This window comes from Geotrypetes seraphini, chromosome 3 (assembly GCF_902459505.1).
Source record: "Geotrypetes seraphini chromosome 3, aGeoSer1.1, whole genome shotgun sequence".
In the NCBI taxonomy this organism is placed as follows: Eukaryota; Metazoa; Chordata; class Amphibia; order Gymnophiona; family Dermophiidae; genus Geotrypetes; species Geotrypetes seraphini.
Genome location: NC_047086.1, coordinates 345,765,564 through 345,793,185, shown reverse-complemented (window position 1 = coordinate 345,793,185; position 27,622 = coordinate 345,765,564). Strand labels below are relative to the sequence as shown.

At 41.9% G+C, this 27,622-nt stretch overlaps 1 protein-coding gene across 4 annotated transcripts; it reads right to left on the bottom strand.

The window, feature by feature from the left end:
- Positions 1–27,622, bottom strand: MRPS10 (mitochondrial ribosomal protein S10). 4 transcript variants are annotated; one of them, XM_033935761.1, is made up of 7 exons: positions 27,499–27,622; positions 20,665–20,717; positions 20,506–20,581; positions 15,667–15,806; positions 14,169–14,277; positions 3,536–3,625; positions 1–165 (listed from the first exon to the last, which is right to left on the bottom strand). In XM_033935761.1, exons 1-7 carry the CDS (start codon positions 27,586–27,588, stop codon positions 91–93), a joined length of 633 nt encoding a protein of 210 aa, XP_033791652.1. In that variant the 5' UTR covers positions 27,589–27,622; the 3' UTR covers positions 1–90. The 4 variants fall into 4 exon arrangements, with proteins under 4 accessions (XP_033791652.1, XP_033791653.1, XP_033791655.1 ...); XM_033935762.1 differs by having other exon boundaries at positions 20,506–20,578; XM_033935764.1 differs by lacking the exon at positions 27,499–27,622 and adding an exon at positions 26,781–26,951 and having other exon boundaries at positions 20,506–20,578.

Genomic DNA, 27,622 nt, shown 5'->3' with positions numbered 1-27,622 from the left:
ACAGATTTAAACATAAATTTATTTTTTACATAACATACAGTTTGTTCACATTTAAAAAAAACACAGATTTACACAAGTTTGGGGTTTGCTTTAATTTTCTTCTGTTGCTGGTTCTGTATCCCATACTGGCTTTTTAATGTGTTCTGGCAATTTTTCTAATGTGGTCTGAAAAAAAAAATTATTATTTGTATTATTAATTTATGTAATTCACCTAGCAAAATACATTATTCAAAAACATTTCATAAATTAATTTACAATAAATATGAATCAATTAAGTAAATCTTAAAAGCCCCTGAGATCTCAGCTCTCAAGTCGCACATTTACCCCAAAGGCATCAGAATATAAAGCTTCCATATATTTGCAGAATAGTATATGGTATGATTGCAGATACAATGCTTCAAGTAGAAGGAATTTCTTAATGCAGCCTCCACAACTGACCTTGTCCCCTGCAAATCTGGGATCACTATGAGGACTGACCCTGTCAATCTATTTTTTGGGGATATAATATTCCAGTGCCTCCCTCAAATATCCTGGCCCCCCACTACACACAAATCTTAAATATCAAAGAACAAATCTTGAAATTTTACTTAACTGCAAAACAGAAAGCCAATATGGGTCATTTGATAGCATTGTAATGGCCCAAATATTCTGATGTGCTGAAGTATCTGCTTTCAATAACAAGGTTAAGAGCCAGAGTTGGTGGCAAATGTGGCTCTTTTAGGGGTTCTAAGCAAACTAAAACCCCCCAACAAAAACTGCAGTAAAAAGTCAAAAGTGAAATCAAAACAAAGCTGCAGTGTAATGTATAGGGTGCAGGAGTTTATTTAAAATACAAATCTCTTAAAAACATATAAATTACATATAAAGCAATTACATGAACTGCAAAAATATATCCAACAACTGGTCCTACTGTTCATGTGGACCGGACCCGAAATGGTCCGTGTTTCGAAGAAACACTCCTTCCTCAGGGGTCCCTACTGATGGCACATGATATATCAGAAAATCAGAATGGATAAAATAAACACAAGAAAGAACAGGCTAAAAATGTCCTGTCCTAACCGCTGCACTGTACCAACCCTTCCAAAAATATCTGGAACTAGCCCCATGCTGTCTCTGCTGTACAGTACTCCCCCGAAATTCACAGGGGTTCCGCATTCCAGGAACCCCCATGAATTTCGAAAAACCACGAATACAGTTTTTAGCCAGGGGAGACAGGAGAGGGCAGCTGGAGCGCCGGCGAGTGAAGGAAATCACTCGCTGTATGCTCCAACCGCCTCTTCCTGTACTAAAGTCGGGCCTCACTAATCAGGAGCTGTTTTGACACGCAGCTCCTGATTGGTAAGGCCCGACTTTAGTACAGGAAGAGGTGGTTGGAGCATACAGCGAGCGATTTCCTTCACTCACCGGTGCTCCGGCTGCCCTCTCCTGCCTCTCCAGCTGGCCTCTCCTGCCTCCCCTGCCCAGTCATTTGTGGTCGTAAAATACCGCAAATGACTGGGACCGCAAACCACCGACCACGAATTCACAGGGGAGCACTGTACTTAAAGATTCCAGCATCCGAGTACCTTGCTGCAATCAAGAGCATCAAACGTTTAAGTCATGTCAAGAAAGACCATCAGCACATTGTCATGACGTTCCATATTCCTATGCAATACATTCAACAAGAAAGGAATGAAGTCTCCATGAAGTTGAAACAAAAGTCCAAAAAGTTGAGAAAGAACTGTGGAGGATGACCAAGAATGTTTTAGAAACCAGTATCTGAGTCAGGAGTATTTACTGACAAACTTGGCATATTACTGTTTTCATCATTGTATGACTAAAACTCCACACGATATTGATTCTGTGACCCCCCGATGTAGCCGAAACATGGACCATGTCGAGTCCATTTATTATGTATTAATAAAGATTCATTGGAAGAACTACACATCCTCAGTTGTCCTCCACCACCATCTCTGTAGTTTATACAATTCTTCCCACTTTGTCACACAGTCAGTTCATATCCATAGCACACATTTTTCAAGAAACTGCAAGGCTGCAGACAAATTGAAAAACTGGACCAAAGGAAAAGACCTGCACAAACCAATTCCTCCTTTAAAAGACGACACAAAACAGCACACTTTAACCTGGCTGGAATCATTAACTAAGCATTAACTAAAAGCACAACCAATAGAGCTAGTTTATCCTTACACTTCCTAATCAGCCAAGATGGGAAATTATCTAGAACAGTTCAACCCAGTCCTCAGGACCATTTAGTCAATAAGATGTTTATATACCCATAATGAATATGCACGAGATGCGACTCTCGACAAGTCACTTATATTTCCATCACACCAGGTACAAATAAATACCTACATAAAATATGTAGACCACTTTGGCTGTAATCACAGAATGGCAGTATACCAAGTATATCAAATACCATTCCCTTTCTTGCACTTCCTCCAATGCATGTAATATCTCTTTTGCATATTCATTGTGCACATCCTGAAAATTTGACTGGCCAGGTGGTCCCTGAGCCTTCAAACTGTCCCAAATTCATGAATATTTAATTCTCACTGAACAGTGCAAATACTTCTCCCTCCACCCCCATGGGCTCAGACAATGGGACCCACTCCTCAAAAGCCACCAATTTATGCAAATCCTCTAGCTCTTTACAAATGCTGAACCCCTCATCATCCCAAATAATTCACTATGAGCGGCTCACCACAGAATATAAAGAACAAGTAACAGAAGCCTTCTCATACGGTATCATATTATTATACCCTTGGTCCTTGATACTCATTTTTACTACCTCCATTTGGAACACTCTAGCTAATACCACCTCTCTCAAGGGAACAACCTGGTCAATAATTGTACCAATCACCCTGTTTCATTGATCTGCCAAAAAGACTGGATCAGATATCCAATAGTGTACTTTAGCTAATGAACAGATTTCACTGTTTTGATTCTTCTACACTTTCCGACTCCATTTTGACCAACACTCTGCAGCTAAAAAGACAAAATATAGCCTTGATAGTCATATTGGATGACTAAGCATGTGCCCTGCACTGTGAGTTGGCCACCTAATACACTAACTTGAAACACTATTCAAATCCCAGTGCCTCCAGAGCCATCAAAAAAGAGCTTTTTATCATGTGCTCTGCCCCTAGTCACTAAGGACTTTAGAGGAGCCTGTAATGAAACAAACCTATCCACCAATATTAGAGTGACAAATGCACACACATAAAAAGCCACCTACAAAATCCCAACATGAGCCCTTCATAACCTTCCACCATCCAAAGCTACCACAGTGAAATTCCACCTACATAAGGCTGATGAAAAGCTGGGGGGAGGGTAAATCTGATTCCATGAAAGAAGGTTCACGGTTCACATTAACGTGGAATTACTCCAGTCCCACAGAGGGCAAGCTGGATCTCAATTATCCAGTTATTATTACTCCATTGACTGGACTTTGAAATATAAAACATTTATATTAAACTCATTATACATCAATCTGTAACAGTTGTTTTAAGACAGACTACAATGAACTTCATAATACCTTTTTTATTTCCAAGGCAACTCCCTCTGGTAGATTTCGCTGTATATATTCCAGGTAGACATCAGCTGTACTTCCCGTCAAATGCTTTAACTAAAAACATAAAATAGCAAACATTCTAAAAACAGTACAGCCATTTTGTCTTACAGAGCTGATGGAAGGACAAATCAGAAGAATACTCTGCATGGCTGTAAAAAGTATAGTAAGCAAAATATCTCCAGTCAGATTTTTACCCTTTGTGTGTCTTTAACAAGTGGTAAGTGACAACAGAAGCATGGAATATTATTCTTCCCTAAATAAACACGACACATGAGCAGGTCTAGGAGCACTGAGGATTTTCTATCCACAGTTCAATTGCCCAGCCTACCTAAAGGGAACCAAAAGCTTTTAGATTTACCTATCATGAAGGGTGAAATAAACAGATCCATTCAACAATTAAAACCTGATAAAGTGCCTGGTTTGGATGGCTCTTCAGGTCATTTCTATAAAGGAAGTTCTTCTTTACCCAGAGGGTGGTGGACACCTGGAATGCACTTCCAGAGGGTGTGGTAGGACAGAGTACGGTATTGGGTTTCAAAAAAGGATTAGATGTTTTCCTGAAGGAAAAGGGGATTGAAGGGTATAGATAGAGGATTAATATGCAGGTCCTAGACCTAATGGGCCGCCGCGTGAGAGGGTTGCCGTTTCTCTCCTACAAGCGTACGGAGAAAAGAGAGGCAAAGGTAGAATATAGGACCAGGTCTACAACGGTCAAAATGGCAGTTAGGGAGGCAAAACTTCGAGTGGAAGAAATTCTGGCAAAAAACATTAAAAAGGGGGACAAATCCTTCTTCAGGTATATTAATGAAAGAAAAAGGAACACAGGTGGGATAGTACGCCTTAGAAGACCGGACGGAAGTTACGTGGAAGCAGATTCCGATAAAGCCGAACTACTGAATGAATACTTCTGCTCAGTCTTCACCTGTGAGGCACCGGGACACGGTCCGCAGTTGAAGGCAACACAAAGCACAGAAGACCCGTTTCAGAATTTTGAGTTCACACCAGGTGAAGTTTACAGTAAACTGGCAAGACTCAAGGTGAACAAAGCCATGGGACCAGACAATTTGCACCCAAGAGTGCTCAGAGAATTGAGCGATGTCCTGGCAAAACCGTTGGCTGAGCTATTCAATCTCTCCCTAAGTAAGGGGAAAGTTCCCCTGGACTGGAAATTAGCTAATGTCGTTCCTCTGCATAAAAAGGGTTGCAGGACAGAGGTTCCGATTTATAGACCAGTGAGTCTCACATCAATAGTGTGCAAACTCATGGAAACACTAATTAAAAGCAAATTGGACACGATCTTGAATGAAGGGAATCTTCGGGATCCCAGTCAGCATGGATTCACCAAGGGTAGGTCCTGCCAATCCAATCTCATCAGCTTCTTTGACTGGGTAACAAGAAAGTTGGACTTGGGAGAGTCTTTGGACATCGTGTACCTGGACTTCAGTAAAGCTTTTGACAGCGTCCCACACCGCAGGCTGCTAAGCAAGATGGAATTGATGGGATTAGGAGAGACACTAACTGCATGGGTCAATGATTGGCTGAGTGGCAGACTTCAGAGGGTGGTGGTTAATGGTACCCTCTCTAAAACATCGGAGGTGACCAGTGGAGTGCCGCAGGGCTCGATCCTGGGTCCACTCCTTTTCAACATATTCATAGGGGATCTGACTCAAGGGCTTCAAGGTAAAATAACACTATTCGCCGATGACGCCAAACTATGTAATATAGTAAGTGAATGCAATTTACAGAATTATATGGCGCAGGACCTGCTTACATTGGAAAGTTGGTCCTCAACCTGGCAGCTAGGCTTCAATGCTAAGAAATGTAAGGTCATGCACCTCGGAAGCGGAAATCCATGCAGGACGTACTTCTTGAACGGAGAAACTTTAACTAGGACTTCAGCAGAACGAGATTTAGGAGTAATCATCAGTGCAGACATGAAAACTGCCAATCAAGTGGAGAAGGCTTCATCCAAGGCAAGGCAGATATTGGGTTGTATCAATAGAAGTTTCGTCAGCCGAAAGCCTGAAGTCATAATGCCGTTGTACAGGGCCATGGTGAGACCTCATCTGGAGTACTGTGTGCAATTCTGGAGGCCACATTACAGTAAAGATGTGCACAGAATTGAATCGGTTCAGCGGACCGCCACCAGGATGATCTCGGGGCTCAAGGGTCTCTCGTACGAAGAGAGATTGAACAAATTGCAGCTCTACACTCTCGAGGAACGTAGGGAGAGGGGAGACATGATCGAAACATTTAAGTACCTCACGGGACATGTCGAAGTGGAAGATGATATTTTCTTTCTCAAGGGACCCTCGGCCACAAGAGGGCACCCGCTCAAACTCAGGGGCGGAAAATTTCATGGCGACACCAGAAAGTATTTCTTCACAGAGAGAGTGGTTGATCATTGGAACAAGCTTCCAGTGCAGGTGATCGAGGCAGACAGCGTGCCAGACTTTAAGAATAAATGGGATACCCATGTGGGATCCCTACGAGGGTCAAGATAAGGAAATTGGGTCATTAGGGCATAGATAGGGGGTGGGTAAGCAGAGTGGGCAGACTTGATGGGTTGTAGCCCTTTTCTGCCGTCATCTTCTATGTTTCTGGTCTGACCCAGCAGAGGTACTGCTTATGTTCTTATGTGTGGTAGATGCGGGACCACTTTTGCTTACGGCTGGCAATGGTTTATTGAAGGGTTCTCCCCTCCTGCCATCTATGCGAGAGGTGGAAATTTCTATTTTATTAAAACCAGGGAAGGACCCTAAGACATGTATTTATTTATTTAAAAAATTTCTAGACTGCTTAAACCTAAGTGGTTTCCACATAAAACATACATAATATTTCATCAAACAATACACAGCACATGTTATTTCAATTACCCTATTTCATGCCTAAATGTAGACATTAAATTAATAGCAAAGGTTCTGGCATATAAACTGGCAGGGGTCTCTTCCCCCTTATCCATTTAGGACAGGGATCTCAGTCCATCCTTGAGGGCCGGAATCCAATCGGGTTTTCAGGATTTCCCCAATGAATATGCATTGAAAGCAGTGCATGCACATAGATCTCATGCATATTCATTGGGGAAATCCTGAAAACCCGACTGGATTGCGGCCCTCAAGGAAGGACTTTGAGACCCCTGATTTAGGACAATCTGTATTTATTTGTAGGAAAGGAATAGGGGACAATATATGCCATATGTTATATCTGTTATGGAGGGCCCAGTGCACTCACTCAGGCAGATACTGTACTGTTATCAATTGATGCCAAAAAGGTTTTTGATAGGGTGGCCTGGGCTTTCCTGTGGCAGATACTAGAAAAGGTGGGTATAGGAGATAGGTTTAGCACAGGACTTAAAATGATGTATACTTCCCCTCAAGCATGGATCAAAGTTAATGAGCTGTATACGACACCTTTCTTAATAGGCCTCAGAGTCATCATTACTACAATTAGATGGTATTTCAAACCAACAAAACAGAAGAAATAAAAAGTGAAAAATCAAGTCTAACAGTTCAATCAGGGGTGGGCAAACATGGTCTGAGGGCCACAATCCAGTCAAGAGTTCCACAATGAATATACATGAGATTAATTTGCACGTACTGCTTCCATTGTATGTAAATAGTATATACAAGACAGGGATGTCACCCCATCATCTCTTTGCTTTGTACATTGAGCCATTTGCTCCTCATATTAGAGCTAACTAGTTGATGTGTGTGGGGGAGGTGACTCAAACTGGCTTTATTTGCTGTTGACACTTTATGAAGGAATCCTTTCCCTTTAAAATAGCTTTGGGGGATATCCGCTATTTGGGTGTGCAATTGCCCCGGGATTTAAGCAGGTTATACACTACTAATTATTTGAAATTACTGACCTAGCTGTATAGCAGTGGTCTCAAACACGCGGCCCGGGGGCCACATGCGGCCCGCCAGGTACTATTTTGAGGCCCTCGGTATGTTTATCATAATCACAAAAGTAAAATAAAGCAGGTTCTTGATCATATGTCTCTTTAACTATAAATTACAATATTCTTATTAAGACTTAGCCAAAAGGAAAGATTTATAAAGAGTTTTATGTCATGCAAAATTGTCATTTCTTTAATAAGACATTAACTATTTTTTCTGATGCCCTCCAAGTACCTAGAAACCCAAAATGTGGCCCTGCAAAGGGTTTGAGTTTGAGACCACTGCTGTATAGTGATATTTCTAAATGGAAAGGCCTTTGGCTCTCCTGGTGGGGCCTTATAGCAGTGATAAAGATGAATATATTACCTCGTTTATTAGTTTTCTTTCGGTACCTCAGAGGGTATTAAAATGACTGCAATGGGCCTTTACAGTTTTTAAATGGGAGGTTAAGCACCCAAGATTATCTTTGAGGGTACTGTGTAGTAGTGTTGACCAAGGGGGGAGGGTGGTACCAAATGCTTCTTGGTATTATTGGGCAGCTCAATTAAGGATTTTAGTGGTCTGAGAGTTTGGGTTAATTAAACCTACTTATTATGGTCCTCTTTCCAGATGCAGGATATTTCCCTCCTTCTGGTAAATCCATTTATGTTCATCTGCTATGAATGAAGGAGTGTTCTTCGGAGGCTCTGGGGCCAACATAGGGAGGTGTCCACTTTATCTTGTATTTGCCCTGAACCTTTGTTTGGTGCAGGGTATGACCAGCCAGTCATACCCCTGGAAGGGGGGAGTCTTAGAAAATTTTGAGGTCCTTCAACACCGATTTTCCATAGGACTATCCAATTACTATCCATTTCTTCAGTTGTGGCATTTTATTGCCTCCCAGGGTTCGATGAAAGTTAGCCCCCACCCAGAAGAACATTGGGAAAATATGTGGTTGGCAATATGTGGGATGCCCAGGCCATTGTCCTTGTTATATAGATATATTAGGGGTCTGGAAGTTGGGGGCCCATCCCTTTATGTTTAAATAGGAACAAGATTTAGGTAGAACTTTTACAACAGATGAATGGGCTAAGATCTTAGGTTAAAAAATATTCTATTTGTATTTTGGTGCAGAAAAATGCCTATAAAGTTGTAACAATGTTCCCATCTACCTCTGGCGTTGCGCTCAAGGAACAGGCTAATTTTAACACGATTGTCCTGTGAGTTGATATAACAGCTTTGGAAAAGGGTGGGGGGGAGGTGAAACTTTCAAAAATGTTGACTATTTCTTTTGCTCTTACACCGCACAAATGCCTGTTGGGACTTTATAATGATCATGGATTGCTTTGGCAACAAAGTGAAATGATTGGAGTGGGCTGCAAAGTGTATCATCGCTTCATCTTGGAAGCAACCATTCTCCCCTTCTATTGTGTCATAGAAGAATCACTTGAGAATTTTGGTTGATATGGAACACTTGATTAGCATACAACATCAATGATCCTCTAAGACAGTGTTCTTCAACCTTTTTACACCTATGGACTAGCAGAAATAAAATAATTATTTTGTGGACTGGCATCGGTTCGCAGACTGACGGTTGAAGGACAATGGGCTAAGTCGTGGGCCAGAGCCCGCCCATCTCTACCCCAGACCCTGCCCCATAATAGTACTACTTGTAACACTATTTTTTCCATTCATTTTTCATAGATACACACAATATAATCTTATTAAGACTACATAATGGTCAACCACAAAATTAAACAACACAAAGCACACTGACAGCAGATGTAAATTCTCAAAATTGACATAACTCAATTACTAAATTCAAAAATAAAATCATTCCTCCCTATCTTTGTTGTCTCCCTCCCTCCATGCTATGCCTTACCTTATGGCCTGCTCCCGCCTGGCCATTTTATGCTGCCTCTGGTGTTATCTTCAGGCCGGCTCACTCTTCCTCACTGATGCAGTGCACAAAGCTGCGGGCAGCGGCTCCTTGCGCATCCCACACCTCATCTGGAAGACATCCCTCTGACGTTGTGGCTTCCAGTTCAGGCACACGGCACACGTAGGAGCGGCTGCCTATGGCTTTGTGCACTGAATCAGTGAGGAAGAGGGAGCCGACTTGAAGATAACGCCGCATCGATTGCACCATGGACTGGTGGTTGAAGAATACTATTATGGGCCTGTGGACCGGCAGGAAATTTCTGTGGACCGGTGGTTGAAGAATATTGCTCTAAGACAACTATTGATTGGAACAGAATCTTTCAGTGATTAGACTAGAGACATTTTATGAGGGGTATAGGGAGGGACCTAGGCAATGGTTTGATCTGAAGAAACAATAGCCCATAGAAAGTTTTATAGAGTTGCTTAATTTTGCAAAGTGGGCTTAGCGGGTTCAAAAAAAATTAAACCTTTTCTGTTGCTTTTCAGTTATGTTTGGAGGGTTTATTTAAGGAGGAATTTGATATAGTATTGTTGTCATGTTAATGGCTCTCTATAAATTTTGAGGAAGTCAATAAAAAAATTTAAAAGTAAAAAAAAAAAATAAAAAAAACCATCTCAATGTATCAATTCAAGGCTATAGTAAAATCACACCTTTTATAAAGGTGTTCTTTTATTCAAAACCTTGATCCTGCAACTTTCCGTTCAGCAAATTATCACTTGTCTTTGTCTATTTCTCTCTCTTCACTCCGATTTTATATCTTATTGTAACTCAGGAGCCCTTTTTCCCATGTTATGATTTTTGATTATGTAAACTACCTATAAAATGAATTAAATTGAAATATAAAATAAAATGCAGGTATGGGAGGAGAATTAGAAAACATCTGATGATAGAATCTGGTTGATAACCATATCAGTTTTTTTTAAGCTTCACAGGCTGTTTTCATCTTTGCAGACAACTCCAAATATTCCCATACTTTCAACCTTTTCTACAATCAACAATCAATTGCTGTGTTTGACATCACATATGCCTCATGTAGTACTGTCCCCTAATTGTAACCCCTAATGAAATTTACCATTTGTCTACACTTCTCCCTCTATATTCGCGGTTTCAGCATTCACGGTTTCGATTATTCATGATTTTTGGCTTGCTGGCTCCTCCCCCCAAATTACATCAGCTTGCATAGAGAAATCGCCGATTCCAAGCATTTACAGAGAAAATCCCTGATTCCCAGCACTTTCTTCACTGTGTTTTGCCTTTCCTTCAGGAACAGACCAGGTCTCCCACCATGTTATTCGCAGTTTCACCATATTCATGATGGTTTTTAATAGAAAACAGTGAATAACATATGAAAAAGTTATTTGCGGTTTTTCTGTATTTGCGGTTCTGTTAATCCCCTATCACAGCGAATACGGAGGGAGAAGTGTATTGGAAAATATTTGTAAGTCTAATCCATGATAATTTGTTTGAAAGCTGAACGCGTTGGTAGAGCTTCCAAGTGGTTCAATTCATACCATTCGGAGAAGTGCACTAAAATCATCATCTATCAGCTTTATAATGTTATCTGTTACACTATTTTTTAAAAATATTATTAAAGTTTAGCGTATAACTAAAAATTTATCTGATCTGTTTTCCTCCCATACGGCTGTTTCAAGGATGTTGCGATGGCTCATGAAGGAGTTACAGGGGCACATTTAGGGGACATCCTTGAAACAGCCATATAGGAGGCAAACAGTCTCTAGTGAACAGCTTCAAGCAAGATCAGATAAGTTTTTAGTTATATACTAAAATTTAATAATAAAACAATTAAAATAAAAAAAGTACAATTATAAAGTTGATTCACGATGATTTTAGCGCAATTCTCCGAAAGGTATAGATTGGACCAACTGGCAGCACTGTCAATGATTCTGCTTTGAAACAAATTATCATGGATTAAACTTACAAATATTTTCCAATAGACAAGTAGTGAATTTCATTAGGGGTTACACTTTGGGCTAAATGGATATTAAAGTATTAGTGCGACCTTAAGCAAGCAGGCCAATAGTGAACAACTCATGTAGTACTGTGACATTATTTGTAACATGTACTAAAGAAGCAGGAATACACTCTCCTATCATAATTTCTGATTTATGAAAGGACTTTGGTTTGGGATCTCAATGTTGTCCTTTCTCAGCTTATGATACCTCCTTTTGAGCCTCTGAGCAAGGCTCCACTAAGGTTTCTCACTTAGAAAGTGGTTTTTCTGGTGGCCCTCACTTCTGCTCGCAGGGTCAGTGAGCTTCAGGCCTTGGTGGCGGACCCACCTTTCACAGTATTCCATCATGACAAGGTGGTCCTCCGCACTCACCCGAAATTCCTGCCTAAAGTGGTCTCTGAATTTCACCTCAACCAATCCATTGTGCTTCCAGTGTTCTTTCCAAAGCCTCATTCTCATCCTGGAGAATCAGCTCTTCACACTCTGGACTGTAAACGTGCTTTGGCTTTCTACTTGGATCGCACCAAACCACACAGAACTGCTCCTCAACTTTTCGTCTCCTTTGATCCAAACAAGTTGGGACGACCTGTATCGAAGCGCACCATCTCCAACTGGATGGCGGCTTGTATCTCTTTCTGCTATGCCCAGGCTGGATTACCCCTTCCCTGTAAGGTCACAGCCCATAAGATCAGAGCAATGGCAGCCTCTGTAGCCTTCTTCAGATCGACACCGATTGAGGAGATTTGTAAGGCTGCCACTTGGTCCTCGGTTCATACATTCACCTCTCATTATTGTCTGGATACTTTCTCCAGACGGGATGGACAGTTTGGCCAAACAGTGTTACAAAATTTATTCTCCTAAGTTGCCAACTCTCCCACCATCCCATTGAGGTTAGCTTGGAGGTCACCCACTAGTGAGAATACCTGCCTGCTTGTCCTGGGATAAAGCAATGTTACTTACCGTAACAGTTGTTATCCAGGGACAGCAGGCAGCTATTCTCACGTCCCACCCACCTCCCCTGGGTTGGCTTCTCTGCTAGCTACCTGAACTGAGGAGACACGCCCGGAGCATCGGGCGGGAAGGCACTGGCGCATGCGCGGTGCGGGCATCTCGAAACTTCTGAGTTTCTTCAAGCAAGACATGCTTGCAAGATGTCCGTATCGGGGCTCTGTCGGATGACATCACCCACTAGTGAGAATACCTGCCTGCTTGTCCTGGGATAATGATGGATACATAATCCATCCCAAATCATATCTGCTTTGGAGAAATTCAAAAGGATAGTACAGTTAAACCTTGGATTGCATGTAACTTGGTTTGCGAGTGTTTTGCAAGACAAGCAAAACATTTGATTAAATTTTAACTTGATATACAAGCAATGTCTTGCAATAGGGGTACATACTGTATACACACATCACAACTGAGCTGATAGTTCTTCTCTGTCTGACGCTGCAAGAGTGTGGTGACTGTTCTAAACAAGCAAAGTTTTGCAATATGAGTACATACGTCACATCATCACAACTGAGCAGATGATTCTTCTCTCTCTGACGCTGCGGGAGTGTAGTGACTGTTCTTAACGAGCGAGGTCTTGCAATACAAGTACGTATAGTATTTTGTATTAAAGTTTTTGGGTTGTGGAATGAATCGTCGTGAGTTTCCATTATTTCCTATGGGAAAATTCGTTTTGATATACGAGTGCTTTGGATTACGAGCATGCTTCTGGAACGAATTATGCTCGCAAACCAAGGTTTGACTGTATTATTATAAATGGAAACAAAGTTTACATGACCCATCAACAACTGCAAACTCTGACTACAGGACCTAGCTACCAAAATGTAAAATACTCTTGGGTGCAAACAAAGCCACCTTCTCCAACAGAGAACTTTGTAGACTGAAAAACATCTAACCTACAAATTGTACAAATTAATACAGTGTATTTCTAGAATCCAAAAAGCAGAATTTGTATATGTAATCACTGAAGGTCTCTCTCTTGTAGGGCCGAGGATGCAGCTAACATGATTTAGGGCTCCTTTTACTACCTTGCCACGCGTGCTAGACCTTAACGCCAGCATTGAGCTGGCACTAGTTCTAGAAGCGTAGCGCACGGTAATTTCCTGCATGCGCTAAAAACGCTAGTGTACCTTAGTAAAAGGAGCCCTTAGATGTGTAAAACAAGTTACATGGAATAAAGGAGCAATCTAGCACTTATCAACAGACTGAACTGCTTGTTCAAATCCTGATGTGCTTTGTGACCTTGGGAAGTTTACTTCACACTGTTTGCCTCCAATATAAGCTTAAAATCGTAATCCCACTTGTAACAGCAACATAGCTAGTGTATTTGAATGTAAATTGGCCTACCAATAAGGCATGAGCTAAATCCCACTCCCCAATTAAAAGGAAATAACTACTTCACTCCAAGGATTTAACTTAGGGGTGGGCAACCAGTCTTTGAGGGCCACAACCTCGTCGGGTTTTCAAAATGTCCACAATAAATATGCACAAGATCTATTTACATAGAATGGAAGCAGTATATGCAAATCAATCTCATGTATATTCATTGTGGAAATCTTGACTAGATTATGGCCCACAAAGACCATGTTTTGCCCACCCCCGATTGAACTGTTAGATTGGATTCTTCACTTTTCATTTCTTCTATTTTGCTGATTTGAAATACCATCTATCTCCCTACCTCCAGTTCTAATTGTAGTAATGCTCTAGACAGGAGTTCAGATGCTTATCTTAAAGACTCATTACTGTATCTTAAAGATTTTTTATGAAACAGGCAAAGAAACCACCTGACCTACTTACCTCTAAACATCTGTAAAGTGTTCTCGTTTCATACTGAACTCTATGCTTCTTATAAATGTGTATGGATTTTAAAAGTGTAAATCGTTCAATTTTCCTTCGTGGCTCATATCTAACGAAAATAAATTTTGGTAAGAGTAAGATTTAAAAATACTTAAAGACTACTATGTTTAACAGCACAGTTTATTTAATTATCATTTCAAGTTCTTATACACTATCATGATGCAATACCTTTACAGAAATAAGAAAAGGGGGCATTGTTAGGAAAGAAGAAAATACTAATGCTCGAAGTATGGAAAACAAGGTTCTTAACCTAGAGGCTGTGATGGAAAAGGCTGAGTTGGATTTAGTGGCAATCACAGAGACCCATAACTGGGATATAGTTATAATTGGGCTATAAACTGCACAGGAAAGACAGGGAAGGATGAAAAGGAGGGGGGGAGTGGCATTATATGTTAAAGATCATATTAAAGCCACACAATTGCAGGATCTACGGGGTAAGGAAGAGGCACTGTGGGTCAAACTGGAAAGAGGGAATGGAAAATATATTTACCGTATTTTTTGCTCAATAAGACGCACCCACCTGTAGAGGAAGAAAACCCAAGAAAAAAAAAATTCCCACCACCCTGCCCTGTACCCCCTCTGGTGGTCTAGTAGTAGGCTGGGTCGGGGTCTTATAAAGTGAAAAACCCGTAGGCAGCCGGTACCTTTTTAAAAATCTGTTCCCCCCTTCCTCCTCATGCCGCCATCGTACCTTTTTAAAACATCCTGGTGGTCCAGTGTGTATCCCTCCCTCGCTAGACAACTGTCGTCCTATTTCGCAGCCAGTGGTGCACAGGTCAGGAGCGAACTTTCCGCGCTCCTGCCTGGGCCCGTGCCGCTTTCTGAATGGCTGCCGTCAGTTCTCGCTGTTAACATCAGAAACACTTTCCCCGTTTATAAGCACTAAGTCCAGTATGACCCCATTCTGCATGGGTTCCTTTACCAACTGCTGGAACAGTTCTTGTAGAGAATCCAGGATCTCCCTACTTCTAGAAGACCCTGCAATAGGGATACCCAATCAACATCCGGCATGTTAAAATCATCTATTAGTAAAACTTCCCCTTTTTTAGATATATTAAATCTCTGTCCACTTCTTCCATCTGTGAAGGAGGCCTGTATCTTTCAAATGAAAGGGAAATCCAGAGTGAGAGGGCATAGAATGAGTTACGGGGTGACAGGCTCAGGAGTAATCTAAGGATATACTTTTTTACAGAAAGGGTGGAAGATGTGCGAGATAGTCTTCCCATAGAGGTGGTGGAGACAAAGATTGTATCTGAATTAAAGAAAGCATGGAACAGGCTCGTGGGATCTCATAGGGAGAAGAAGAGATAGTGGATAATGCAAATGGGCAGACTGGATGGGCCATTTGGCCTTTATCTGCCATCATGGTTCTATGTTTCTAAGTATTGTTGACTATTGCAAGCATACGGGAGGAACCTCAACCAATTACCATACTTACACATTTCCAACTGTGATGCCAAGTTCTTTCGCGGCCAGTACTGCAAAATACTCATAACTATCCAGCACAGCTTTGTCATGGCTTTTAGCTAAAACTGATATTTTCTTATACAGTGTATCTTGTTCATTTGATACAGATATCTGCCCATTGGTAAACAAAAATAAAGGTTTAAGACATCACTTTTCATGCTTTGTTTCCATATGTACAACATATTTTCTTAATATAAACAAACCAAACACACACTGGAGGAACTGAAGTAAACCATAGAATGCACAAAAAATTAAACTCCAAATATCTAATGCTGAGTGTATAGTTCTACCTGAACACAAAATTATTTTACCTTCTTGCAATATTACATAGTAACATAGTAGATAATGGCAGATAAAGACCCGAATGGTCCATCCAGTCTGCCCAACCTGATTCAATTAAAATTTTTTTAAAATTTTTCTTCTTAGCTATTTCTGGGCAAGAATCCAAAGCTTTACCCGGTACTGTGCTTGGGTTCCAATTGCCGAAATCTCTGTTAAGACTTACTCCAGCCCATCTATACCCTCCTAGCCATTGAAGCCCTCCCCTGCCCATCCTCCATCAAACAGCCATACACAGACACAGACCATGCAAGTCTGCCCAGTAACTGGCCTAGTTCAATATTTAATATTATTTTCTGATTCTAAATCTTCTGTGTTCATCCCACGCTTCTTTGAACTCAGTCACAGTTTTACTCTCCACCACCTCTCTCGGGAGCGCATTCCAGGCTTCCACCACCCTCTCCGTAAAGTAGAATTTCCTAACATTGTCCCTGAATCTACCACCCCTCAACCTCAAATTATGTCCTCTGGTTTTAATATTTTCCTTTCTCTGGAAAAGATTTTGTTCTGTGTTAATACCCTTTAAGTATTTGAACGTCTGAATCATATCTCCCCTGTCTCTCCTTTCCTCTAGGGTATACATAGTCAGGGCTTCCAGTCTCTCCTCATACGTCTTCTGGCGCAAGCCTCCTATCATTTTCGTCGCCCTCCTCTCGACCGCCTCAAGTCTTCTTACGTCTTTCGCCAGATATGGTCTCCAAAACTGAACACAATACTCCAAGTGGGGCCTCACCAATGACCTGTACAGGGGCATCAACACCTTCTTCCTTCTACTGACTACGCCTCTCTTTATACAGCCCAGCATCCTTCTGGCAGCAGCCACTGCCTTGTCACACTGTTTTTTCGCCTTTAGATCTTCGGACACTATAACCCCAAGGTCCCTCTCCCCGTCCGTGCATATCAGCTTCTCTCCTCCCAGCATATACGGTTCCTTCCTATTATTAATCCCCAAATGCATTACTCTGCATTTCTTTGCATTGAATTTTAGTTGCCAGGCATTAGACCATTCCTCTAACTTTTGCAGATCCTTTTTCATATTTTCCACTCCCACTTCGGTGTCTACTCTGTTACAAATCTTGGTATCATCTGCAAAAAGGCACACTTTTCCTTCTAACCCTTCAGCAATGTCACTTACATACATATTGAACAGGATTGGCCCCAGCACCGAACCCTGAGGGACTCCACTAGTCACCTTTCCTTCCTTCGAGCGACTTCCATTAACCACCACCCTCTGGCGTTTTTCCGTCAGCCAGTTTCTGACCCAGTTCACCACTTTGGGTCCTAACTTCAGCCCTTCAAGTTTGTTCAACAGCCTCCTATGAGGAACTGTATCAAAGGCTTTGCTGAAATCCAAGTAAATTACATCTAGCATATGTCCTCGATCCAGCTCTCTGGTCACCCAATCAAAAAATTCAATCAGGTTCGTTTGGCACGATTTACCTTTTGTAAAGCCATGTTGCCTCGGATCCTGTAACCCATTAGATTCAAGGAAGTACACTATACTTTCTTTCAGCAACACTTCCATTATTTTTCCAACAACTGAAGTGAGGCTCACCGGCCTGTAGTTTCCTGCTTCATCCCTGTGACCACTTTTATGAATAGAGACCACATCCGCTCTCCTCCAATCCCCAGGAACCGTCTCCAGAGATTTGTTGAACAAGTCTTTAATAGGACTCGCCAGAACCTCTCTGAGCTCTCTTAGTATCCTGGGATGGATCCCGTCTGGTCCCATTGCTTTGTCCACCTTCAGTTTTTCAAGTTGCTCATAAACACCCTCCTCTGTGAATGGCGCAGAATCTACTCCATTTTCTCGTGTAACTTTGCCAGACAATCTCGGTCCTTCTCCAGGATTTTCTTCTGTGAACACAGAACAGAAGTATTTGTTTAGCACATTTGCTTTCTCCTCATTACTCTCCACATATTTGTTCCCAGCATCTTTTAACCTAGCAATTCCATTTTTTATCTTCCTCCTTTCACTAATATATCTGAAAAAATTTTTATCTCCCTTTTTTACATTTTTAGCCATTTGTTCTTCCGCCTGTGCCTTCGCCAAACGTATCTCTCTCTTGGCTTCTTTCAGTTTCACCCTGTAGTCCTTTCTGTTCTCCTCTTCTTGGGTTTTTTTATATTTCATGAACGCCAACTCTTTCGCCTTTATTTTCTCTGCCACTAGGTTGGAGAACCATATCGGCTTCCTTTTTCTCTTGTTTTTATTGATTTTCTTCACATAAAGGTCCGTAGCCATTTTTATCGCTCCTTTCAGCTTAGACCACTGTCTTTCCACTTCTCTTATGTCCTCCCATCCTAACAGCTCTTTCTTCAGGTACTTTCCCATTGCATTAAAGTCCGTACGTTTGAAATCTAGGACTTTAAGTATCGTGCGGCCGCTCTCCACTTTAGCCGTTATATCAAACCAAACCGTTTGATGATCGCTACTTCCCAGGTGAGCACCCACTCGAACATTAGAGATACTCTCTCCATTTGTGAGGACCAGATCCAATATCGCTTTTTCTCTTGTGGGTTCCGTCACCATTTGTCTGAGCAGAGCCTCTTGAAAGGCATCCACAATCTCCCTACTTCTTTCCGATTCCGCAGACGGAACATTCCAGTCCGCATCCGGCAGGTTGAAATCTCCCAACAGCAGAACCTCCTCTTTCCTTCCAAACTTTTGGATATCCACAATCAGATCCTTATCAATTTGCTACGATTGAGTCGGAGGTCTGTAGACTACACCAACGTAGATAGAAATTCCATCTTCTCTTTTCAGAGCAATCCATATCGTTTGTTCCTCTCCCCAGGTCCCTTGCATTTCGGTCGCTTGGATATTGATCTTTATATAGAGAGCTACTCCTCCACCTTTATGACCATCTCTGTCCTTCCTAAAAAGATTATATCCCGGTATGTTTGCATCCCATCCATGTGATTCACTGAACCATGTCTCTGTGATAGCAACAATATCTAGATCTGCCTCTAACATCAGGGCTTGCAGATCATGAACTTTGTTGCTTAGACTGCGAGCATTTGTGGTCATCGCTTTCCAGCTATTTTTCTGTGATAATCTCCTTTTTCGTATGGATTTTTGTGTCGTTTCACTTTCCGTTGCAATACTAAGAAATGAGTTGCTGATATTGCTTATGTTGCAGCCTTTACTACTATCACATCTTTTCTTTTGCCGGGGGTGGTCTCTATAATTGTCCTTCGTACATATACCACCCCCACCTTCTATTGTTTTTTAAAAGGAGGAAAAAGGCCTCAGAAGCGACAGTGAGTATAACTACACTGAGGCTATGGAGGAAGGAGCTGTTCAAATGTACTGGCTTCCCTATAACCCTCTGTCATCGGCCAGAAAAAAAACCTCTTTACTATAAACAACTGCTGAAACATGCAAAACCATGCTACTGGGCAAAAAATGAAGGTAAACAAATGCTTATCTGAATGTTGTGCTGCCAGGTCGTGTCTTCGCTCACTGTCACCATGCACATCTTCTTGAAAGACACATTGAGGGATACGAGTAACTAAGGTATTCGCCAGGGTAGGCCTGGCTGGGCCTCCGCGTATGTGGATCGCTGGACTAGATGGACCCAAGGTCTGATCCGGTGCAGGCATTTCTTATGTTCATTTTCATGGAGTAGCATGGTTTTCCATGTTCCAGCAGTTGTTTATAGTAAAGAGGTTTTTTTTCTGGCCGATGACAGAGGGTTATAGGGAAGCCAGTACGTTTGAACAGCTCCTTCCTCCATAGCCTCAGTGTCGCTATACTCACCGTCGCTTCTGAGGCCTTTTTCCTCCTTTTAAAAAACAATATTGCATGAAGGTAAAATAAGTTTTGTGTTCAGGCAAAATTATTTGGTAATACACTCAGCATTAAATATCTGGAGTTTAATTTTTGTCTAGTATATTTTCTTACTATGCATATCTTACTCGCATTCTGAAATCCATCAACAAAGTGAAATTACAATGCCACTTAAAAGGACAAACCACAATCTTATAAACACACAGGCTTTTTAAACCTGTATAGAAAAATACTTATATCAAGCAACCATAGCTTTATAAACGATCTAAACAAATTTGCTTTTACTGCTGTTCTAAAATTCCACCTAAGGAGAGAGCAAGGTTGGAGCCAATTCAATATTTCAGTGAAGCTCTGATAGCACATTGCAGATAGGAGTCAAAAACCTTGAAACTGTGTAATCAATGCACGTATTAAAGTGGAATCTGCCTCCGGAGTTGTCTTACAAAAGTCACACAACTCCGGAGGCAGGTGAGAGGCTGCTGATAAACCCATAACAAAAAAACTAGGCGTACAAACCCAGCATCATCAGGAGGTAAGTTGCTGTCACACATATTCCGGACCCGCGCAATAATGAAGTACGCAGAAGCAGTGTTTCACTACACTTTATAAAGGTATTTCATATTTTTGATTAAATATCTCAGCAGAGGAAATAAACAATACTTCACAAGATATACATACCAATGGGCGTTCTGTAAACTCAGGTGATCCAGTGTGGATTCCTGAAGAGGGCCCCGTTATCGAATCCTTATTTCTGCTAGGAAAGTCACCACAAAACGTCAGTGCAAGTGGAAGCTGTTTGTAATCCATCATTTTTATACTTATAGAGAAATACCATACCTTGTTGCAGCAGCAAAAGCAGAATAATTTAATGGAATAGTCCATGAAAATCCCTATGAAAAAGACAGAAGCAGGTTCAAATATAAAAATATTGTTTACTAAAGCAGCACAAATTTTGGACTTTTGTTATTGCCAGGCACTGATGATTTTTTAACAGCTTTCTATTTAGCTTTTGATATAATCCTAAAATGTGCAACTTACCACTACGGCTTTGAGCAGGCAAGAGCAGGAGCAAGAGAATCAAGTTTCAAGTTTAATTAATTTTAATATACCGACCATTGACGTGCACCTGGCCGGTTTACAATGCTAAAAATGAAAGGTTAAAATAAATTTTTGTAGGGGGGGGGGGAATGTGAACATTAAATAGACAAATTACAAATACGAACATGAGCTAGCCGGTAAAGGGGGAGGGGAAAGTTAATAATTACATCATTAAAAACAAATTAATTAAAGGGAAGAGGGGGGGAGGTTAAAACACCAGGAATGGGGATCGCTTCTTAAAAGCGGTTCGTGTTTATTTTGCAAACTGTTGGAAAGGAAATATTTATGGTATGCATCTTGGAATAAGAACGTTTTTAGTTTAGTCTTGAATTTGTTAAAGAACATAAGAAATGCCTCCGCTGGGTCAGACCTGAGGTCCATCGCGCCCAGCAGTCCACTCACGCAGCGGCTCAACAGGTCCAGGACCTGTGCAGTAAATTTCTATCTATACCCCTCTATCCCCTTTTCCAGCAGGAATTTGTCCAATCCTTTCTTAAACCCCAGTACCGTACTCTGCCCTATAACGTCCTCTGGAATTGCATTCCAGGTGTCCACCACACGTTGTGTAAAGAAGAACTTCCTAGCATTTGTTTTGAATTTGCCCCCTCTCAACTTTTCCGAATGCCCTCTTGTTTTTTTTATTTTCTGAAAGTTTGAAGAATCTGTCCCTCTCTACTCTCTCTATGCCCTTCATGATCTTGTAAGTCTCTATCATATCCCCTCTTAATCTTCTCTTTTCCAGGGAAAAGAGTCCCAGTTTTTCCAATCTCTCAGCGTATGAAAGGCTTTCCATCCCCTTAATCAGTCGTGTCGCTCTCCTCTGAACTCTCTCGAGTAATGCCATATCCTTCTTAAGGTACGGTGACCAATACTGGACGCAGTACTCAAGATGTGGACGCACCATTGCCCGATACAGCGGCAGGATAACTTCTTTCGTTCTGGTTGTAATACCTTTCTTGATTATACCTAGCATTCTATTCGCTCTCTTAGCGGCAGCTGCGCACTGTGCTGTCGGCTTCATTGTCATGTCCACCATCACCCCCAAGTCCCTTTCTTGGGTACTCTCATTCAAAAACATCCCTCCTATCGCATAATTATACCTCGGGTTTTTGCTTCCCACATGCAATACTTTACACTTCTCAACATTGAATTTCATCTGCCATCTCTCTGCCCATTCCCCTAGTTTGTCCAAGTCTCTTTGCAATTCTTCGCAGTCCTCCTTTGTCCGAGCTCCACTAAATAGTTTGGTGTCGTCTGCAAATTTTATTATCTCACACTTCGTCCCTGTTTCTAGATCATTTATGAATATGTTAAAAAGCAGCGGCCCGAGCACCAAGCCCTGCGGAACACCACTCGTGACCTTTCTCCAGTCTGAGTAGTGGCCCTTCACCCCTACTCTCTGTTTCCTACCTTCTAACCAGTTTCTGATCCATCTATGCACGTCTCCGTCCACCCCATGGTTCTTCAGTTTCCGGAGTAGATGTTCATGAGGCACCTTGTCAAAAGCTTTCTGGAAATCTAGGTATATGATGTCTATGGGGTCTCCTCTGTCCATCTGTTTGTTAATTCCTTCGAAGAAGTGCAGTAAGTTAGTCAGGCACGATCTTCCCCTGCAGAAACCATGTTGGCTGGTTTTCAGAAGTTCGTTTCTTTCAAAATGTTCATCGATGTTTTCTTTTATCAGTGCTTCCGCCATTTTCCCCGGAACCGAGGTCAGACTCACCGGTCTGTAGGTTCCCGGGTCCCCTCTTGATCCCTTTTTAAAGATGGGCGTAACGTTGGCTATCTTCCAATCCTCCGGAATCACACCTGTTTTCAGAGATAGGTTGCAAATTTGCTGCAGTAGTACCGCTATTTCCTCCTTTAGTTCCTTCAGAACCCTTGGATGGATTCCATCCGGACCCGGCGATTTGTCAGTGAATTGGATAGAGGGAGAGCACTAGATGAGGTGTATTTAGATTTTAGCATACTGTTTTGACAGTCTTCCACACAGGCGTCTAATAAATGAGTGCCCTCGGGATGGGCCCCAAAGTGACAGACTGGGTCAGCAGCTTTGAGTGGAAGGCGACAGGGTAGTGGTAAATGGAGATTGCTCTGAGGAAAGGGATGTTACCATTGTGTGCCTCAAGGTTCAGTTCTTTTTAACAATTTTGCAAGCAATATTGCTGAAGGGCTGACTGGTAAGATTTGCCTCTTTGAGGAAAACATGAGGAAGGACCTAGTGAAGTTTGAGGAATTGTCTGAAATTTGGCAGCTAAGATTTAATGCTAAGAAATGCAAGGTCATGTATTTATGCTGCAAAAACCCAAGGGAACAGTACAGTTTAGGGGGTGAAGAACTTTTGTGCATGAAAGAGCAGGACTTGGGTATGATAATATGTCAAATAGGTGGTAAAGGTGATAGCAAAAGCTAAAAGGATGATTGAGTGCATAAGAAGAGGAATAGCTGGTAGGAAAAAGGAAATAATGCTGCCCCTGTTTAAGACTGGTGAGACCTCATTTAGACTATTGTGTACAATTCTGGAGACCGCACCTTCAAAAAGGTATAAAAAGAATAGAATCGATCCAGAGGAAGGCAACTAAAATGGTTGGTGATCTATGTCATAAGGAGTAAGGGGACAGACTTAAAGATCTCAATATGTATACTTTGGAGGAAAGGCAAGTGAGGGGAGATATGTTAGAGATGTTTCAATACCTATGTGGCATAAATATGCATGGGGGCGAGTCTCTTTTCAACTGAAAAGAAACTCCACAGTGAGAAGGCAGAGACTTCAATTAATACAGGACACTGCAGCTAAACTTACCTTCAGTAAGAATAAATTTGATCACGTAACCCCTCTGCTCAAGGAATTATATTGGCATCCATTGTATCTCAGAATTCAATTTAAGTGCATTTATATTGCATTTAAGATCCTATTTGGCATTTCTGCCACTTTGATTTCTTTAGACTGGAATATTCATAGATCTCATCTTGCCAGAAGTTCTCAAAAATTAAAACTTACATTTCCCTCTCTCAGTGGTAAAAACAGAACCTTTAAGAGATTTAGTTTCTTTTGCTTTTAAATTAACCAAATTTTGGAATGCTTTACCGCTTACATTAAGAAGTTTAGGTTCTTTTGCTTTATTCCGGAAAGTTCTGAAAACTTTTTTGTTTGCTAAACATTTTGGAAATTAACTATTTTGGAAATTAACTATTTCAGTCTACGTTTTCTTGTCAAATTTATGTATTTATATTTTACATTATTGTAAACCGAGTCGTGCTCCTCTTGGTTGATGACTCGGTCTATAAAACTAAGTTTTAGTTTAGTTTATCTAACCTTTAATTGAATCCCCTATAACAGTCTCTGGAAGAGCGTTCCAGATTTATACCACTCTCTGGGTGAAGAGCAGCAAAGCATTTACTCTTGGCAGATTTCTGCGCAAAAAAATTTGAAAATTCTGCACACGATATTTAATTAGAACTTGATATCAGATTACCAAAACTCTTGTCCCACATGCCAGCCTGATAGGCTAGAATTCTATTGAAAAATCATTTTTACAAATAACCTTTTACAGAAGGGAAAGCAAATAATCTGGAATCAGGAGATGCTTTGAGGCAAATTCTATAAATGGTGCCTCAACTGTAGGCGGCAGTAGGCATCCTACCACTGTCTACCAGCCATTCGGGACGCACGTTTAAAAAAAAAAAAAAGAACACCCCGAGGCAGACAGCCTACGTTGTAGGCGTTTTCTCGAGCCTAGGTAGATATGTAGGGCTGCCTAAGCTCGCCCAAGGTGTGGTTTGCCCAGAAGTAGCCTTAGGTGAGCTTAGACAGATCTAGGCATCTCCCTAGGGCCACGATAGCCACCTGAAATGTGGGCCAGTAAAATGCTGGTCTACATTTCAAATAGACATGGCCGCTAAGCTGATCGTGGTAATTGAATCTCCCTGCCACGATCAGTTTAGCGGCTGTGGCTGAGAACCCGTCGCCCCAGTGAAGTTGGCCGGCAGGAGGTATGCCTACTCCCTCCTCTCCCCGGAATGTCCGTGGTAGGAGAGGTGCCCACTTCCTCCTACCACCACCCTGCACCCCAAGACATTCCCCAGCAGGAGGTATGCCCACTCCCTACTGCCGCTGGTTCCATCATCCCTTCAATCCAGCCAAGATCCCCTACCCCTGAACCCTCCCCTGCTGTACCTTTTTCTGATAACCAGCAAGAGGGATGCCTCCTGCCAGCAGGCCCGCCTCTACAGAATGGGATGCACTGGGGAGGGGCTTAAGGCCTTGCTTGGTCCAGGTGCCTAAGACCCTTCCCAATCACCCTTGCTATGCCACTGGGGGGGGGGGGAGAGTGAGGTCCATAGGAGTTAAATGAGGATCTCTGCAAACTTCATGTCATGATCACTTTCTTTTTAAGGCCACTGGAGGGGGGAGTAAGAAGAGGATACATGGAGTGAGCAGGATCCGTGAGGTCCACAGGAGTTAAAACAAGTTTCCTGCGGAACATATGCCACGGTCGCTTTCTTTTTAAGGTCATGCAGTAGAGATCCGCAGGATCCTCATTTTACCCAATCCCGCTCCTATGAGTCTGAAGCATGACTCCTAAGACTGAACTTTGGAAAAAGATACTCAACTCAACTTTTGAGCACCACTTTGTTTTTAGACTACCCTTAGTTTAACAGGCAGCTGCTTTTCAATCTGCTTCATCCGTGGTGTTCCTAGTGCCATGGAAAGTTCAGAGGCTGGCCGAGTCAGGCATCTGCACATTGGTAATCCCCTCGGTGTTATCTGCACAGATCCGTGGAGTCTCTATTAAGGCTACTGTATCAGCACAGATCCGTGGGATGAGAAACCGCAACTGCAGCAGTCAAAACTGAGATGAGCAGATATTTAAGGGCGTGTGGTTAAGATCCGTGAGGTCTGCATTTTACCCAATCTCAGGGGAGGAACAGTGCCTGGTGAAAGCAATTGCACCATTTGAGCATTCAACACACAAAAATGTGCACTCGACCCTGGAGTTAACTGCATGTTAACACTGGTGGTAGTTCTGAGCATCAGTTCCTGAAAGGACATGACAGAAACAGACTGCAGCAAAAAAAATAAAATAATAAAAGGTGTGGGGGGGAGCAAGAGATCAGACAGAGGAGGTGAAGAGATGCTAGCTCTAGTCATACATGTTACAAAGGCTTTTTCATATTAAATATATATATATATATATTAATGGGAGACGATACAGCAGGGGCTCACCGTGAGGTGCAGATCACTGGGGTGCTTGTTCACCACATAGGGACCCACACAGTAGGCTATAAGAGGATGTGGTAAGAGCGGATAAGGTAGCTGGTTTTAAGAAAGGTTTGGACAAGTTCCTGGAGGAAAAGTCCATAGTCTGTTATTTGCAAATGGAGGGAGGGTGAATTTAAATTTTACTGTAGGTTTAATCAATAGAAAATAATATATTTTTGTATATTTTTGATTAATTGCTAAAGAAAAGGGTGGATGGGGAGGGAATAAATTTATTTATTTGATGTTATACTAGAAAGAAATTAAAGTGATGTATTTAATTTTAAATGTTTTATTATTTGTACACTTGTTGTAAGATTAAGAAATGAATAAAGAATTTAAAAAAAAAAAAGACATGGGGAAAGCCCTGTATGGGTAGAATGGAATATTGCTACACCTTGGGTTTTGGCCAGGTACTAGTGACCTGGATTAGCCACCGTGAAAACGGGCTACTGGGCTTGATGGACCATTGGTCTGACCCAGTAAGGCTATTCTTATATAAAAAGTTCTCCTAGATAGGGCATCAGGCATCCTTGGGCCCAAGTATCTGCTCCAATCAACCCTCCTCTTCTCGTGGCTCCAGAAACACCATTACCTGGCAAAGTCGAGGGAATCCACCCAGCGCTCGACCCAACTGAGCCGCACACATTCTCTGCCCCTGCTCCAATACAAACTCCCACAGCGTCACAACCACAAAGCAGCAGTGAACAATGCTAGAGCGTCTCTAGAACGTCAGCCTCTGTGCAACCATAGAGACTGAGCCTAATGCTCCTCCTTGGCTAGGTGGGACTGTAGGCGCGGAGAGACGGGATTGGGCGACTCCCCCGGTACGAAATGTCCAAGCGACATTGCATTTGGTCTTTAACCAAGAAACAAGCGATCTGTGCATGATTAACAGCGGAAGATTTAAATTTGAGGCGAATGAAAATCAGTTCATGTAACGGACTAGCTTGTGAGTTATCCTACCCTCTAGAAATCACGTCGAGGCACGAAACTGAATGGCCTGTGCATTTTCTTCAACGACTGCGTCTAAAATACACAGTACTGGCTGTAATGCTACTAAAATGTTTGCAGACAACGGTCGAGGAAACGGGTATGAGTAATACTTATGCGAAAGCCCGATATAAATTTAAAAGATTACAAGCGACCTGTATCAGACAAACAACAAGAGATTGAATTAGCACAGTCTGGTCTGAAATTCTAACCAGTTGTAGTAGAATAGTGGGTGACTGAAAAGAATAAAAAAAAAAAAAAAACAAGTGTACATAAAAAAATATTAAATTACCTAATTTTGCTAGCAGGGTCAGCCTTACCTGTGTAGACCAGTTTGAGTGGGTATTGGGGCTCTGCTCCAGTACTGTTCCTTTGCTCTGAACACCTTCCTGCCACCTTAAAACATGCATTCCTCCATTGAAGGCTCTTGTCCGTGGCAGCAAT